The 14,795-nt window shown below is 43.1% G+C and overlaps 1 protein-coding gene across 2 annotated transcripts in view; it reads left to right on the forward strand.

Annotated features, from left to right (window-relative positions):
- The window catches only part of thada (THADA armadillo repeat containing), a 125,150-nt gene that overhangs the window by 83,838 nt on the left and 26,517 nt on the right, over positions 1-14,795 (forward strand). For both annotated transcript variants that reach the window (XM_078931674.1, XM_023963169.2), the window contains exon 32: positions 10,180-10,562. In XM_078931674.1, coding sequence (XP_078787800.1) covers positions 10,180-10,562 — 383 coding nt within the window. The remainder of the gene's footprint in view (positions 1-10,179; positions 10,563-14,795) is intronic.

Below are 14,795 nucleotides of genomic sequence, written 5' to 3' on the forward strand. Positions count from 1 at the left end.
CCTACTCCATGCAGACACTGCCAGGCATTCTTTACTTTTACTAGATAGCACAACACAGAGGGGAGGGGTTGGCCTGCAGCATCCATGTGGCGGAATATTTGGACAGGGATCAAGTTATAGCACATTGCTAAAAGCACGGCCACTCAGTCAGCAGCAGATCTCATCATCGCTACGGTTGTATTATCTTTAGAACTATTCTTTTTGCACATTTACCTAAATGTTTAGGAAAGATAGGATAAAGAGTGTTAGCTGTATCATTATGTAGTCCAGTGTTTTTCAACCTTTTTTGAGCCACGGCACACTTTAACCCTGACAAAAATCCCGCGGCACACCAGCATCCAAAAAAAAAAAAGCAGAAATTCATGGTGTGTATTGATCGACAGACCCCCCCGCAATCTCACGTGCATTTTTGTGATAATTGTGGCAGAAAAAGCAGGAAGTTGCGACTGTTTTTTTCTGAGATGAACTAAAGACGAGCTTTAGCTGGTATTTTTGTTAGAACTGAGCGACTTTATCAGCAGAATTAAGAACAAGGAAGTGAAGACTTTGAGCACTTCTGATTGGTCAGACTGATGACATGTGATTAAGCCTTCAAGAATGATTGGCGGAGACAGTTAAAGGGGCGGGACTTTTCCTTACACAGTTATAGCTGCACCTATATCGCGGTACCGTGATTCTTGTCAAAATGTCTTTAACAGAATTAAATAAACACAAAGAAAAAGTCATTTTAAGATCTTTCATATTCCTAACTACTCAGTGTTTTATCAGGGCCTGTTTGGATGAACAAAGAGCTGATTTCCTGGAGATGGAAAATGTTTTTAGATCAGTGAATGAGGGCAATTTCCCACAGCGCACTTGAACATCTCCCACAGCACACTAGTGTGCCGCGGCACACTGGTTGAAAAACACTGATGTAGTCAACAATGATCCATGGAAAGTGGTCATAAGGTTGTTTTCACTCTGACGAACGGTGTGATTAAAACAGACGGTGTTCAAATATCCGAGCTCTTACTTGTGTTGGACACCCGTCTGTTGGGGTACGAAGGCCAATAGCGTGATGGGGTTCAGCTGGTGTCCATTGTCTCATGGTGTCTGTTGAGTCTCATTTCTCATCATTTTAAGACAGTCCAGGTTTCCAGGATGGAACAGTTACAACTACCAGACCCGGGTTCTGCAAGCTGAGCCTCTGGAGCCACATGCAGCTCTTTTAACCCTCTAGTTGGGCTCTTTGGTTGATGAAACATAAAAGGTTTTAATTTTAATAACTGTAAAGTAAAAATGTATCACTCTGCAAGGCTCCTGACCATTGAACACATAGTTGTCCAACAATCCATCAAGTGATTCGGCCTTGGAGTTGAACTATTTTGACAGACTGTTCACCACAGAAAAGCAGTTAGAGGCCAGTAAGCTCAACCAGGATTCATACTTAAGGCAAACTGGACTATAAAACAGATTTTCTTTCTTGAACAAATTCAAGGATTTTGAGTTTTCCTTCTGGTTTAAAGCAAAACAGTAAGGGTCACTTATTTTCCTCTAATATTTTGAATTTTTGGAGATGTACGACAAATTGTAAAATAAACCTTTTTTTTAAATCACTGCTGACATACCTCTACCTGCCACTTCAGTTGCTGTAATAAGATGATCCTGTGTGACACAGGAAGTCTTTTACTTTGAAAGGAAGTCATGTGAACCTCTGTCAAAAGTTCTAAACTATTTCATATTTTGAAAAAAAGACTATTTTCTCTTTATGTTTACATTTTAATTATGCAAAATACAATAGTTTAGTTTTTTCTTAATAGTAACATTAACATAGATCCAAATCAGTCTTATTTTTCTAAATGGACGTTGTGGCTCCTACTGGGTTGTGGTCAGTAACAAATCGACCCAGATGGCTCTTTAATATTGTGTGAGGAAAGTGCTGACTAAATCATCTTTTCATCTTTGTCTGGTTTAGAACATGACTTCCCGTTGGTTCTGGTGGCTGCAGTCCAAACTGTCAGCTCTTCTTGCGGCACAGTTGGCTGGCAGCAACCGCTCTCTGACTTTCACTCTGGACCCTTTTTCATCGGAGCAGACGGCCCCGTCCGTGCGCCGCTGCACTTTCTGTTTAGATTTACTGTTGACAGAAGGTTGGCTTTTGGTCTCTGGCGGTTCAAAGGGACCACCTCCCCCCCTCGGTGTTTGTGTAGAGTGTGTGTGCACAGATCTTCAGGGGTCTCTGTGGTGATGGTATGTGAAACCAAAAGCGGGCGTATCGTCTGACAGATGGCGGGATTGTGCCTCTGACCCAGTTTATAGAGGAGTGTTGCTTGGAGAAGAGGGCGGGCTCTGGCGTTCTTGGCTGACCATGTGCTGCACACATGGCCGTCCTGACGGTGGAATTATTTAGGAATTCTTCAAGCAAGCATGTAGATGGAGGGCCTGGCCTGGCGCTGCTCCTTACATAACAAAGTATGCACCCTCTGGCTGGCAGCCCTCTAATGCCTCTATTATTATCATAAGTCTGTCTTGAGCCTCATCAGTCAGAGGCTCTGTGGTGGAGCTGCTTTCTCTTTCCTTTATTCATCATTTCATTTCTTTGAGTTCCTCGTCTTTTGTATATGTTTGCGTTGCACAGACAAATCAGACACCAAGTTGAAAAAGCCACAGGTTTGTAAAGTAAAGAAACTGCAGGATCCCAGGAGTGCCTGGCACAAGGGCGGAGGAAGAGAACAATCCTCTTTTTCAGTATTTTCCTTTTTTTTCCGTTTCTAACTGGCACCCTACAGTAAGTAGGAACATTGCCTTCAGCAGCCAGCTCCTCCGGGCTGAACACTGGTCTTTGTGCGCTGCCCCGCCACTTTGATCCACACAGACTCAATTAAAAAAACTCCCTCCCTCCATCCTTTTCTCCACCTCTGCCAGCCTACGTTTTCTTTTCTTTCCAGCCACACAGAGCTGAAAAGCTGGGTTTGAAAGAGGAAGAGAGCGAGGGGGAAAAAAGCCCACAAAAGTGCAAGCAAGTTTGCTGGATTTGAATGTCTTTCTATTAGTGTGCCAGCAGATGATGGTGGAGCCAGATGAGATGTGTTTTGTTATGGTGAAACAGAGTGTGCTTGTTCTGGAACTTTGATCTGCAGAGTCGATGTCTTTCAGAATATTTACAATAGGATTTTTAAACAGACTTTGGGTTATAATGGGACGGTGCCGACTGTGGTCATCAAGTCTTTTGATGAGCAGGAGAGCAGTGAAAATAACGGTCTACCTTCACGTTTTTTTAATTGCTTCAGAAAACATTCTGCTAATTCAGAGTTTGTTTGTTTTTTTCATTTGGATCATATAGTGGAAAATGTAAAGTAGATAAAACCCAAGTTTACTGTACAATGGGACCAAACAAGCGGTTTCTGGTTTCCAGCCGACACATCGAAGGGGCTCGACCTAAAATCCTAACATTTGGAAACAGCACTCAAATTGACATATTTTATATAGATTTAAAGGTTTGTGTTATAAAAAACAATCATGTATTATATGCTCTTAACCCAATTGATTAGTTTTTGAATGACGTGATTGTTGGCTAACAAATATGTTAGTTTAGGATGTTCTTAAGCCGAAATTCACAAATGGAAACCACAGAAAAATAATCTTTACACAAATTCACTATTCTGTTTTCCCTATAAAGGAAACAGCAGACACTAAGTGTTTCCCCAGTTTTTTAATGCCACTTCAATGTTTTAAAAGTGCAGTGGAGCGTTAATGAATGTCATATCATGACAGTCTCCAAAGGAAAATAAAGACTAAAGCAGAGCAAACTAGCACACAAAAAATCAGCCAGTTCCAAAAGTTGCTCACTGGGGTCCAGTATTACCTGACCGAGATGAGGAAAAATACACATAGAAGAAAATGGACCAATCCCAGTAAACCTCTTGATCCCTGGAAAGTGGTCATAAAGTTGTTTTCACAGTTTGTCCTTAAGGCTGTGTCAATCAGCCACTATGTACATTTTGTGCATATTGCACGGATGTACACTGGTTAAATGTGAATATATGTGGAAAAAGTGACAAAATGAAGGGTCTTTACAGGAAATTTTCTCAAATGTATCACAAAAGAACCAAGTTGAAACCACAGAATAATTACAAATAAACCATGCAAAGAACACATAAATCAATAGAACATGAACCGAGTGTGATTATTGCACTGTGTATATGCAGTTCATTAGTGATTCGTGTGTAAATTACACAAAACACGATATGAAAGTTATACATCGGTGGTACATGTGTGAAAAGGCTGTTAAACATCAGTGGAACGGTCATGGAACAGTCGTGGAAAGCCACAAATTTTTTGTGTCTTGCAAAAAACATGCACAATTGCATAATATTTATGTAATAATGCCTCATTCGCATAAACCACGTAAAATATGTGTAAACTGCGTAATTATTAACTGACCAAAATTTTGAACAGCTGAAAGTCAAATTTGCGTAAAGACCCGTCAAACGAAACACTTGACGGACATCTGCGCACATCAACGAATAACAAATGCAAGAAACCTTCATGAATTACGTATATCATGCTTGTAGCACGAAAGACCAATATTTTATATGTGGAGAATGTGCACAATACGTAGTGGCTGTGTGACATTGCCTTTAAGAAAGACCATGTAGACAACCTAGTTATGAAATCTATGATCGACTTTGTAGTTGTGTCATCTCACCTTCCGTCATGGATATTCAGGTGAAGAGATGGGCAGAGATTTCAACTGTTTCCTAGCTGGTAGTAAGTTGGATTTGCTTGCAGAGAAAAAGAGCCCATGATCAGAAATTTCTGTAACTACCACATCCGGTAGAATTTTAATCGGGTATCAAGGGATGCTTGAGAGATTTAGTTAATGACACCAACATTTGACAATGTTTTTCACTTCAATTGTCAGGTCAGTCATTCAGTCGAGGTCGTTGTTGGAGCTGAAATAAGGGATGCTATAACCCTGAAGAATGAGACCTATTAAGTCTGGCAGGCTTGGAATTCCTCCAAAGCAGCTAAAGGTTTGGGCATTTTTACCAGCATCAAGTGCAGACAGTTCTTTGAGAGGCAACATTTTGGGTCTTGGGGGAAATTTAGGGAGGCTGTGGAGAAGAATGTTATTCTAGCTTCAAAGAAAATCTAGCAAACTAATTGGCATCTCAGGAGGGGGAAGTTGTTCTCTGTCAATACTGTATTTTGTGCAAATGATCATTTGTTAACCTCAAGTGAGGACGTGGTAAAGGAGATGGAAGGACCACTTTGAGGATCTTCTTAATCTTGGCAACAATCCTGCTGATGAAGCAGAGGAGGGTCAGACTCACCTAACCTGAGGTCACAGAGGTAATCAAAAAGCTCCCTGGTGGCAGGGCATCTGGTGAGGTCCGTCTTGAGTATCTTGAGTCTTGGTAAGTTGTAGAGTGTGGGTGTATTTTGAGTGACACACCTTTGAGACTTTACCTGGTAATTAGGAGCAATGCCTCTGGACTGACAGACAAGCGTGGTGGTCCCTCATTTCAAGAAGAAGGGCTGGAGGGTGTGCTCCAACTATAAGGGGATCACAATACTAGGCCTCCTGGGAAAAGTCTACTCCAGGGTACAGGAAATGGAGAGGAGAATGCAACAATACTCAAGCCTATCAATCAGTGTGGTTTTGATTCTAGTCATGGAACAGCAGATCAACTGTACATCTTACATGAGGTGCTTGATCGAAGGTTCATGGGAGTTCACCGATTCAGTCCACACGTGTTTTATGGATTTGGAGAATTCATGTTTGATCTGGAAACACTGCCATCAAATGTTTGTTTGTACTTTATGTCATGAGTTCCATTTCAAAATCTGCAGCCTTTCTAAGTGTATTAACCTGATGGATAACTGATCTCATTCTAGTAAGTAAAGCATTATAAAGTACACTTTACATAAAGTAGAGTGATGTATTATTATATTTTTTGTTACAACTTGCCTATTCTGCATCTTTTCAAGTTAGAAGTAAAGGCATGAATATACAAAGTTTTGTTGTATTGGAGAGCCTGAGCCTATAATGACAGCACTCATATCAAATTTGCCAAATCCAGTTTAAACCTTGAGAATTGTCAACAATGCACCCTTCTGTGCAGTCATGGAAGGATTGGCTGTACATATATGATAGCAGATTTCTCCCAGGGCATCATGCAAGCGCATGGATTGCACGCAGGAAAGGCTTTGAGTATTTGTTGAACAAACTTTAAAGCTCTGTCACATGGATGGCATTTGTTTTTCTTCTTTTGGAGGCTGATGGGAAATCCAGCTGCATGTTTGCGTGTGAGAGCACGTGGTTTCCCCGCTTCTAGCTCCACACAGTAAAGTGTCTCAGCTTTTATTGGGTCGAGAGCCGCGCTAATAAAGGCGCAGCACGCGTCCTTCTGGTTCTTGTGGCGCAGCTTTTAATTTATTTTACTTCATGCTCGCACATACTTTCATATGTGTTTGAGCCTTGGAGAACAGGCTGGATCTGTCTGTTTCTCAGGCACATGTTTGAAAATGAGCCTCTGTGTGGTACTTGTGAAGGAGTTTGTGTGGCATGGTGCTGACCCGCTGCCCTCCATGCAAACTCAGCTGGTGATGGCTGCCATCCTCCCTAAAACCACAAAAAAGTGTCTCAGGTTTATTCAGTCCAGATGTTGTGGCTACATGTAGTTTAAATATTTGACCTTCGCTGGATAAGCCACCTCTGCACAGGAAAGACCATCTCACTCACAGCTGACAAACTCAGTTGGAAGGCGTGTTGCATTGTGCCAAACGTTTGGTGGTGTTTTTGTCGTTTTCTTGGGAGTTCCAACGTTTAGACTGCATCAATGCAGACGTCTTTTCTACAATTGGGCGTGTGCTCAGGAATATTAATGCCACCAGGTTATGGCAGGCTCCTTCAATTCCTAAGTTCCACATAGAAGCAAAGGGGAAGTCAGCATAACCGCAGACCATGATAGATGTTTGACTCCACTGTATTCTCTGTGTTCTTAAGTCTTCTGGTGGTTCGGTTCCAGAAAGGGAGTGCAACAGTTTGGGTGTTCCTGCTCAAAAGTAGCTGTGATGGTCTGCAGTTTTCTCATTCATCTTTCGTCTCTTTGTGAAGCTGAACCATCTTCTTTTCCATGTGGCTGACACTCACAGTTACTGACTCAGGACAACTAGGTACCGTTATGTGCCAAATTCTCCTATGATCGATGATGCTACATTCACACCGGGCATGTGACGTGTGTTCTTGAATGTGCGTTTATTCCATGGTCCGGGTGAATACTCGATTCTGATTGGCTGCTGGGTGTGCATTAAAAAGTGATATCGCACAGTGATAACCGCACACCTGAAAAAGAAGTTCCGGTCACATAGCTTAATTGTTCTGTATCACTGTGCTGGCTTATTTAAAACAACCTTTTGCTTCATTTCCAGGACAAAAACAAGCGGTGAGAGGTGAACTTTCTCTCTGAACTGATGCTTTATTGAACCCATCATGATGATCAGCATAGAAATCCCTTTATATCGCCGAATCTTGACTGCAGTGGTAGTGTGGCGCGTTGTCACGTTACTGTGAAAACGGACCACACCACGGAACGAATAGTCAGATATATAACAAGAATTATGGACTAAAAACGATTGCTTCACGGAAGCGACCGTCCTCCACTCCGCGTCGGACGGTTCAGGCTTCCACGCCGTGCGGTAATTTCTGATAATTCATACTTCGTCGGCCATTAACCCTTACTTAGCCCATGGTTTTCACACTGAGCAAGCAGGTAGGGGCTTCTTTTTCTTCTTTTTTACTATTTATTAGCGCATGTCCACCACCTACAGTTGGAAGAAGCGAAGCGTGGAATGTCAAAGCAAATCTCACAAATCTTTTTCATTTAGAGCTTTATTCTGATATAAGAAAGACTTGGTGTCACAAACCACAGTTATTAATTTCTCCTCCATGATCAATTTTCAAATGGGACACCATCCATAAGACATTTCCATATCCAAGTCCCTGATTGATCAAAGTTTGGCCTGGTTTAACTTTCAATGCGCGTTCTATGGCCGCGCGTTTTGTACGCAGAACCCGAAAACAGTCTAAAAAATGTGCGGAGTTATGCATGAACCCCAGAGCTTTGAACGCGGAAGATGAAAACGTACGCACACATGTACGCATGTGCATGTAGACTTTTCATTGAAAGTGGTCGCCTGCACACACATTGCCAAAGCCGATGTGAATATAGCTCAAGTCACGGTCAGGGATGAGTAGTCAGTTCTGATTGGCTGCTGGATGTCCATTAAAAAGAGATAATAAACTCCAAAAAAAAGAAGTTCTGGTCAGACAGACTGAATGATCTACATAACTGTGCTGGCCTAAACGCTACTTGGTAACCGGAACAACGGAAACTTGCAACAAAAGTTTTTATTAATTTGATTAATAATTAATGAAAAAGAGGTTTGTTTATTGGTACACATTTAATCAGAGTAAATGGTGGATATTTCTTTAATGAAAGCAATCTAGGAAACTACTTCTGGACTTTTTTTCTTTGAAACAAACTATTGCTTCACCATCTGGACACGCCATTCTTTAAAACATGTCATTCTCCCTCACGGCTTTCACCTATCGACAGTTATTATCTAAATGTTTCAATAAACGAGGGAAATACTGTTTACCACTTTCCTCCACTGGTTGGTCCTCATCCACCAGCAGCAGCAGGGCGACCTGCAGGTTCTGTAGTCATTATCATGACAACTTGTCACATCAGTCATATCAAGTATCAAATAGTCTGCGTCTTGTGAACAATTAAAATTTGACATGACAAATGTTCAAATGGTAAGAATTGAATTAAAATGCATCATTTGTTTTGTAAGTGACCATGGTATAGTCAGGATAATGTCCTTCCAGATGTCAGAAATGAATGGACTCTGCTTTGCACCGGATGGTTCACGTCTCTACATCATCTATTCCCTTCTGATGATGACACCTCGTCGGGCATCATCACTTACTGAATTTTTATCAGAGTGGGTCTTTAAAGAATGTTTTAAAGCAACAACTATTTTTAAAGCGCGAACAGCATTAAAGGAAACTGAACATTGTTTTTTTTCACAGAGAAAAGCTTTTCCTCTTTTTTCACCACTCCATCTCATTAAAACCTCCATAAAAAAAACAGTTGAATGTGAGCATGTGACAGGCTAATGGCAACATGCTGTTTCTACAACCTCTAACACGCACACACAAATACACACACGTCCCTATGCTATACTGTTAAAGCCAGCTGCTTTGTTTTGACACGCTCCTGTTCTCCCTCAGTCATCTTCCCCCTTTTACTCCCATTACTTTGCCCTTAACCTCCATTACAACCGTTAAGCCATGCTGATTTTGTCGCCGACCCCCCTTTGAGGATCAGGTTCTGTGCTGTCCTGGCTCATCTCCACAGCGGCCCAGCCCAGCTGTGCAGGAATGCAGCGTCTCCCGCTCTTTTGTCGGTTTAGAACAGCACAGGTGGAGCTCCTCCGGCGGACCTGCAGCTCCAGAACAGCTCTGTAGCTGCCCCGGGTTTGCGATGGTTCCTGGTGGGAGCGCACATGTGTGTGCACATGTGAGTGTTTCTTTGTGTCGGTCGCTGGCAGTGGGCGTGTGCTCCCAGGTGGCCAGGCTGGCACAGCTGTGGGCATTTCCAAACAGACCCTGACGCAGCCTTTCCTATAAAAGTCCACATAGAAATGAGCAGAGAAGACACTGCAGTGTTCAGAAAGCACTGCAGTTTGTCCAGCTCAAATCCCCAAATGGGCATTTAAGTTCATCCAATGAAAGGAAACTACTAGAAACATTTATTTAAAAAAAGGTGAAATTATTACATGCTTTTGGGATTAATGAAAAAGAAAAGTGGGACATCAAAGCAGGACAAATAGAAAAATTGTGTCATTCTTCTGTATTTTGAATTGTTTCCTGATGTTCATTATTTAACCCATGTGCCATCTTATGGGGTCAAAATGACTCCACCCTTACATTGCCGTGGTGTCCCCACCATGACAAAGGTGGATAAAGGTGAAGAGGATTTCATGTAATCCATGGACACCAGTTAAGATCACAAATCATTGAAGAAAAAAGGTTCAGAGCACCGTCTAGTGGGTCTAGATGACCCACCTCCCAATGTCAAAGTGCCTCCATGCACGAGGGTTAAAACACGATTCTCACTCCCACAGATTCAGAGGTCAGCTCTCTCCGCCAGAAGACCTTGTCGGTGCTGCTGGCCTCTGAACTCCTCGCCTCTGATCCCCCCCGTGACGTTGTTGGACCCGGCAGCGTTCAGTACCTTCTGAGCCTGGCCCAGGCAGCGCTCAGTGCCAGCATAGAGCTTCCTGACTTGTGGGACAGCTCTCATCTGGCTCCTCAGCTCGTGGAGCGTCTGCTGAGATGCCCACAATATGAGGTGAGGGAGCTGGCAGCGGAGAGCATCCTGAGGAGGCTGAAGGAGGAGGAGGAGGAGGAGGAGGACAAGGGACGGCCGCTGTGGCTTGATGAGACCACCCTGTCTAACCTGACCAGCCTGGCTCTTCATGAGCAGCACCCTCAGTGTCTGGCCAAGGTGAGACCACACATATGCACACAAACGCGTTATAGGAGCAACATTTGTTTTCTGTGTTTGTTGAAGTACTTGTGCTTGTTTTATGGGCGTGTCGGTGTGATGTCCTTCACCACCTTCTATGGTCTACGGAGATGTTTGTCTTAAGAGCCTGAGTGACACATCGATCACGTCCTTCCTCTCCGCTGCTCATAGCGGATTTATTAGGTGACTTTAATATTAGGATTAGGCTATTTTTTGGGCAAAGTCAAAAAGCCCGTCATTTTCTAGGGTATAGTTTCTGCAAAGCACTAGGAGTTCACTAGAAATTCCCCTCCGAGTTGGGGGGGGGGGGGGGGGACTGTTGGTGTGAAGTAAGCCTGCCCCCTTCCCATCATCCTTTTGTTTGCCAGCTAACAGCCCCTCACATCCCCGACCCAACATTACTGGTGCAATCCGGAGCTGTCCAGTGATACAGTTCTGATCCAGATTGCAGCTCAGATGAGGAAAAAAACCAATGTACATGGATCTATCTGTCTGCAAGTGGATGCATCAGAATGGAGCAGAGCAGGAAGACTGTGCCCCCCCGGCTTCACAAATAAGATCCTTTTCCAACAGCTTTATTTTTAATGGTGTTGAACCTTTATTTATCCAGGTAGACCGATTGAGAACAATTTGTCATTTACAACGACAGCCTACGTTTGCAGCAGCGACACAAAAACAGTCCAATATCGGTCACATACGCGCAAAACATGACATCTTCACACATCAATAATTACAATGAATAAAGTTTACAGGAGGCACTTAATTGATGTTTACAGAAAATGACAGAAGGAAACCCATAAAAACATTTACAAACAACTGCATTCATCACAAACAACATCCATTAAATATGTCTTAAAGGCAACTAAAGAGACCAGGGTACGCAAGTTCAAGGTTTTCTGCAACTCAGTTCAGTCATTGGGGGCCAAATAAAGGAATGAGGAGCGACCCATGGTGGTACAACCATAGTAAGATAGTCAATGGAACACAAACTATGCATACTAGTAGGAATATTAAGGAAGGAACAAAGGGAATATGGAGTTGTACCAATTAACCCTTGTGCTATCTTAGATGACCCCACCCTTACATTGATGTGCCGTCCCTACCATGACAAAGGTGGATAAAGGTGGAAAGATTTCATGTAATCCATGGACACCAGTGAAGATCACAAATCATTGAAGAAAAAAGGTTTAGCGCACTGTCTAGTGGGTCTAGATGACCCAACTCCCAATGTTAAAGTGCCTAGGACAGCACGAGGGATAGTCTTGTAGATGAAATAATACCAATGCAACAGCGAGAGGGGAGCGACAGCCATTTGACATGATCATATAAATGGCAGTGACGGGTATTAGAGGGAGCAGCAGTGATAAATGACATCCAATTTATGAAGGAGAGTGTTTGAAGCTGATCTGTAGATTATGTCACCATAATTCAAGATAGGTAGGTCTGTCATTTTTAGCAGATTATGCTTTGGAGAATGATTGAATGAGGATTTCGGTACAGAAAGCCAATTCTTGATTTACCGGTAACCTTAGCTGCTATTGTGTTAGTATGAAAACCAAAGGTAAGTTCACTGTCCAGTACCCAAATATTTATAGGAGCAGACACGTTACAGTGTTGTGCCGTCGAAGGTTGAAATATTCCCAAAGTCTCTGATTTGACGACGATTGAAAATCATCAATTTGGTTTTGTTAGTATTGATCAAAAATTTGAAATTCAGCTACTCCTGATTCCCAACAATTTGAATTAATACTCAGAAATGTTGTTTTAAGCTTAATTTCTTTACAGAATAATACCACAAGAACATGTTCAAAACACCAAAAACGGCATTTTAATCTGAGTGGTTCTTTAATTTGGCGGCTCAGATAGAGCCAAGAATACCCCCGTCTATCTAACCTGTTACCATAGGGCCTTCCTTCCTGCACTCAAGCATTCTGGGAGAGAAGCCTTTTACCTAAACAGATGGAAACGCTCTCCTTTCAGGAGAGGGTTACGTCTACTTCCAACCAAAGCACTGTGGGTTTTATTTTTTGGGGTTCTATTTGTTGAAGGACTTCCCCTCTGACTCCCCAAACCAATCGCTCTCTGATTGCGGTCGGCTCCAGGTGAAGCTCTAACTACTTTTCATCTGAAGGTTCCCCTCCACGTCCGGGTTCAGGTTTCTGAAGAGCTCAGCATGACCTTCTGCACCTGTAACCTTCACATGAAGGTCCATTTCTAAGGTGTTTTCTTTGCAATCAACATGTAATTTAGGACGTTTTCTGACTCATTCAGCTTTGTTTACATTCATTGGTCAAATTGTATTTACCCAGCATGCTGTTATTTGCTTGCAAGAAATGGCGAGATCTGAGGCTGTTGTGACCCAGTGAGCAGGGGGGTGTTGCTCCTCTCGTGCAGGGTGGGCGTCAATGTTTATTTGCATGTAACAGCTATGAAGGTCTGCAGCCTGAGTCTGCATGTTTTCCTATGACTCTGTATATTTGAGAATGTGGGCAGCGGAGTGCGTCGCAGGACGGGAGCTCATTAAAGCGGGCTGTAAAAGTCAGAAGCAGCAGAGCTGGTCAGGCGGGCTGAGAATAGAGCAGGCAGTCAAATACCCAACAGCCAGACGTGTGGATAAACAGTGAAGCGCAGGCGTGACGGCTGCTCTGCCCACTGCTGCGTTTTGCAGCTCATCTAGAGAAGAAGGAGCTGTGACCACAAGAATAACGAGACCATTTCCAATCTAGAGACAGACTCAGGTTTCAGCAGAATGAGGGACTTTAGGAAAGGTGACGTTAAGCGCTAACATCGAGCCTAGTTTCGAAAACATTCTGATTTGCAGTCGGTAAATGTGACGGACCTTTTCTGAAAATATGTTCTTTTTCTTGTTTCCAACATTTTTGATGCTATTGAAAAAAGGTAAATAGTTTTTGTTTGAATTTTTTTTTTTACATCCTAAGCATTTAGCAGATGCTTTTGTACAGTGACGTGCAGATTATGTTTACAATAGGGGACAATGTAATGTTAGGTGCTTCCCAAACGTCTCATGATCATGTAGCCTGGGGATTTGAACCACTGACTAACATCCCTCCATCTTCTTAACCCACTGAATCCCTCTCGGGGTCACAGGGTTGCTAGAGCCTATCCCACCCACTGTTGGACAAAGGCGGGGTACAACCCTGGACATGTCACCAGTCTGTTGCAGGGCTGCACAGTCATGAATCATCAATCAATCTATGAAGCATGTTTTTGGACAGTGAGAGGGACCTGGAGTCCCTGGAGGTCCCAGCTGGGATTCAGACCTTCTAACTCTGAGGCGAGAGTGCAAACCACTGCGCCACCGTGCAGATTCTCAGAAAAAGCCAGCTCAGGTTCCAGAATGACAACACTTCCTTTCCTTTCTGAGGCTGAAGCCAAATCACTTTAGTGTTGCTTTAAAAAAACTGTTTCTACCAGCTCAGTGGCCTTGTGGTAGAGTGTCCACCCTGTGACTGGAAGGTTAAGAGTTCAAATCCAGGTCGAGTCATACCAAAGACTTTAAAAATGGGACCCAATGCCAATGCTTGACACTCAGCATTAAAGGGTTGGATTTGGGGGGTTAAACCATCAAACGGTTCCCGGGCGCAGCTGTGTCTGCAGCTCACCTCTCCCCCAGAGGATGGGATAAACGCAGAGAACAAATTTCCCACACCATTATGTTTGACACATATTGAGACTTTCACACCGACTTTGTCCTCTTTCACTTCCCCGTGAACCACGGGTGTGCAGCCTGAGGCTCCAGGGCCACATGCAGCTCCTCTATCCCTCCATTGTGGCTCTTTAGCTTTGAAGAAAAAGAAATCAGGTTCTTTTAGTTTATTTTAATTGGATTTAAGCAATTAAAAAGGCCCGTACACACCGGGACGAATATTCGCCAGGCGTTATTCGCCAGCGTTTTTCGCCACGTTTTTTGTGTTCACACCCAGGCGATTTTCGCTGACGATGAGTGGAGTGAACATGCAATTTCATTCCCTGACATTAGATGGCGCTTAATGTAAAACAGAAATACTCCTGTACACAAGGTGGCGCTGCGCAACTTTACGCTTCTTAAAGTCGCTTTTCACTCAGAAGAAGAGAGCAAGTATTTACACGCTTGTCAGAATCAAACAAAGAAAACATGAATATTTCAAGCACCAGTAGCTCCAACTGGTGCTTGGTTCGGGGATGTTTTAGAATGTCCGTCATTATTGCTTC

This window comes from Oryzias latipes, chromosome 15, assembly GCF_053564925.1.
Source record: "Oryzias latipes strain Hd-rR chromosome 15, Olatipes_Hd-rR_3.1".
NCBI classification, from domain to species: Eukaryota; Metazoa; Chordata; class Actinopteri; order Beloniformes; family Adrianichthyidae; genus Oryzias; species Oryzias latipes.